Below are 3,461 nucleotides of genomic sequence, written 5' to 3' on the forward strand. Positions count from 1 at the left end.
CGTAAGTTATTCATTTGCTGCACGTAATATTACATTGTACATTCAATAAAGTTTCAGGTCGGTAGCCAGCCCAAAAATGTAGAGGGGCGAGTAGAAGTTAGGGGGGGCCGATCTAGCCATATTATAGTTCATTTGGAAGCCTATCCTGAAAATTTTAGGGGAGCCAGTAAAAATTTAGAAGCCCGCCCCCTAGACCCCCCTGGATACGTGCCTGTAAAGTTTTGTGCACATTAGCCTACTGCTGGTCCTTATGGTCCTTACTACTGAAGAAACTGGACTTTTAAAACGTTTTGGACTTCCTGTTACTGTATTTTTAACTTTTATTTTTTTCCTTTATTCAAATATCACTTTGCCTACATGGAAGTACAGTACATTAATCATTATCCGAATAATTATTTGAACAGCTATTTGAACAACGAATATTATTCGAAATATTTGAATAACAAATACTCGAAGAATACATTATTCGAACAATGAATTATTCGAATTTTAGCAGCATAGTTCGTAGTGTAGGTATCAGGTTGTTGCATATGAAATGACCATTGTAGGACATAGGTTTTATTTATGTCATAAATACATAATTTTTAAAATGCTTCATCTGTATCAGTACACTTCTCCCATTGAATTCAAAGTGTTTTAGTGTCAGTTTCAAAAACGCCTTAGTCTGAGTGTCAATAAGTTCTTCAAAGAATGTTTCGATGGCATTCTGATTAAGAAAGTGCTTGTTCACCAAAGTAATCGCTAAATATTTTAAGTGATAATAGTCAGTGGGAGACAAGCCTTGTGAGCATAGTGGAGGAGCAAGAATCTCAAACTTCAACGCTTTCAGTTACTGTTGGATCACGCCCAAAACATGTGGCCGTCAATTTACATGGAGAAGAATTAAATACTCTGTACGGAAAGGAACGTCATACATTTTATTGTGAAGAGATTGTACATTGCAGCGCATTCTATCCGAAAGGATCGATTGCGGTGTAAGTCAACTACCGATCGAATGCTTACTTAATTGTCTCTGAGCCCTTGGAGATGAAGGACGCGCGATCTCGTAAACCTCTGTTTCGTCTCTTGTATAAGTCGCAATGGGAGGGCTCACTGGAACAAGATATACGATCAAGTTCTATGTGATCCGCTGCAAGCCAGCACCAGAAACTTTTCCAATGGCTCAACAGACCCCCAGGAATGAGTGCTTATCACAAAGGGAAGTCTACAGATTACACAAGGCGTTTTCGGAAGGCCGTGAAGAGGTCGACGACAATACCCACGCTGAATGCCCGTCAACCTCCTCAAACGACGAACATGTGACCCGCCTGAAAGAACTTTTGCAAACAGATCGTCGAATGAGTGTTCATTTAATGACCGACATGTTAAATATTCCAAAAACTATCGTCTACGAGATTGTAAGAAAAGTGTGAGCGAAACTTGTCCCAAGAATTTTGACAGACGACCAAAAATCTAGTTGAGTGGAAATTTGTCAAGACATTTTGGAAATGTGTGAAAATGACCCTTAGTTTTTAGACAATATTATCAAAGGTGATGAAACGTGGATATTCCAGTACGACCCCGAAACAAAGAGGCAATAAAGATCAAGACCAGGTTCATTGTTTTTTATGACATCAAGTGGATCATCCACCGTGAGTTTATACCTCTCGGGAAAACATTAACTCTAAAATGTACGTAGAAGTCCTCAAGAGACAGAAAAAAAAAGACCCATCCCGTTAGACCATAAATCAGCGGCGATTGGAAACTTCATCGTGAAAACGTGTCAGCTCACACTGCCGTCATCGTCGCAACCAGATACCTGGATAAATCCTGCAGCCACTTTACAGTCCCGATTTGGTTCCCGCAGAACTCGTTTTGTTCCTCCGTTTGACATATCTCCTGAAAGGACATCGTTACAAAACAGTTGACAACTTGAAAGCAATTTCTGAAATATTTTTGAACGCACTACCTGAACAGGCCTTCCAGGATGCCTTCGCAAATTGGAAATACCGCTGGCAAAGATGTATTAACGCAGGAGGATAATATCTTGAAGAATTTTAGAATAGAGTTACTATTATTCTCATTATTATGTAAATATTTTTTTCGTATTTGAAGACTTGGTGACATTACTTACTGGACAGATCTTGTATATCTTATCTGTTTATCAAACCTGGCTCTGAGAAGAACAATTTTTGATACACAATATCAATTTGTTAAAAGTAATACTGTGTAGTAATGGTTTCACCCCTTTTAGGAAACTGTAACGAATGACACCCCTTTGATTACACCAAACTGTCATCATTATTTTCCTTAGGTGTAGGTTTGGTTTGAGTGTACGCTTTGGCTTTTCATCTGAATTCAATCATTGTGCTGAACGTCTAGGATTATCATAAAGCATTCACTTTGCATCACATTTAAATAGACGAGCCAGCAAAGGACATTTTTTTAAATCTAAAACTCAACGGTGTAGAGATTTCCAAACGTTGCAGTTTGTGTCTCACTGTCAACTCATGAAGGATTCGTTTTTAAAGCTTTTTGATCTTCCCAGAATCAGCATGGTGTCTGGAAACTGTAGATGTGCCTACTTTAATCTCGGCAACAAGTTCTCGAACAGTTTTGAATGGTAAGCTTCAACTAGTGCCTACAGATCATTGTCACAGAGAAAGTTTTCAGATCTCCTGGGGTACATTTTTAAGGCCATAGCTCCTGCACAGAATTTATCAAATCAGCGTCCCGCGGTGTATTCGTTAGCAATATCCTTCCGAAAAACAGGATTAATTTTTCATTACTTGGGCTGCAGAATTATCAAGTTTGAATGCATAAAGCATAAGAACTCGTATATTGCAGGTTTCTATTTCATTTTTAAAATATAAATTCTTCTATATATCCGGTCTATCTAAAAATACATATAAGACTGGATAGAGTAAAGAACAAACAACAAAATGATATACAACAACCAGTGGCGTATTTACGATTTTGTTTCGGGAGGGGCTTTGCTAACTTTCGGGGGGGAGCTTAAGCCCGGAAGCCCCCCCTAAATACGCCACTGACAACAACTTATAGTAAACTCTAAACTTCACAAGGTATATTATAAGGAAAATAAGCTAACACAAAAACGTACATTTCATATGGAACGATATATTTTAGGAAGAGAGGGTGTTCGATGATTTAGCCTTCAGGATCAGCAACTTTAGAAGGCTTGGAAAAGACTGAAAAGGACAATTAAAGAAAAACTAAAGTTCAATGTAGAGTTTAAAAGATTAGAGTAAATATGTCTTTTTGACTTCTTTCCCCTAATATTCGGTTGCTCTTTGACTCTAGGTCAAATGAATTCTTCTGTAGCGCCTTTCATAACATAATGTGCTCCATTACCCATTTTTGGCTATTTGTACATGAATATATCTAAGCATGCACGCTCATCTCGAGTAAACACAAATGATAAAAAAGTTAGGCATTTTGATAAAACTTAGATAATACCAGGC

General features: G+C 38.0%; 1 protein-coding gene across 1 annotated transcript; it reads left to right on the forward strand.

The window, feature by feature from the left end:
* Positions 1-1,079: 1,079 nt before the first annotated feature.
* LOC145683056 (protein GVQW3-like) lies at positions 1,080-1,412 on the forward strand. Its single transcript, XM_081754417.1, has one exon. It carries the CDS (start codon positions 1,080-1,082, stop codon positions 1,410-1,412), a length of 333 nt encoding a protein of 110 aa, XP_081610543.1.
* The last annotated feature ends 2,049 nt before the right edge of the window (positions 1,413-3,461 follow it).

Source organism: Thermobia domestica, chromosome 4 (genome assembly GCF_964235325.1).
Source record: "Thermobia domestica chromosome 4, izTheDome1.hap1.1, whole genome shotgun sequence".
NCBI classification, from domain to species: domain Eukaryota; kingdom Metazoa; phylum Arthropoda; class Insecta; order Zygentoma; family Lepismatidae; genus Thermobia; species Thermobia domestica.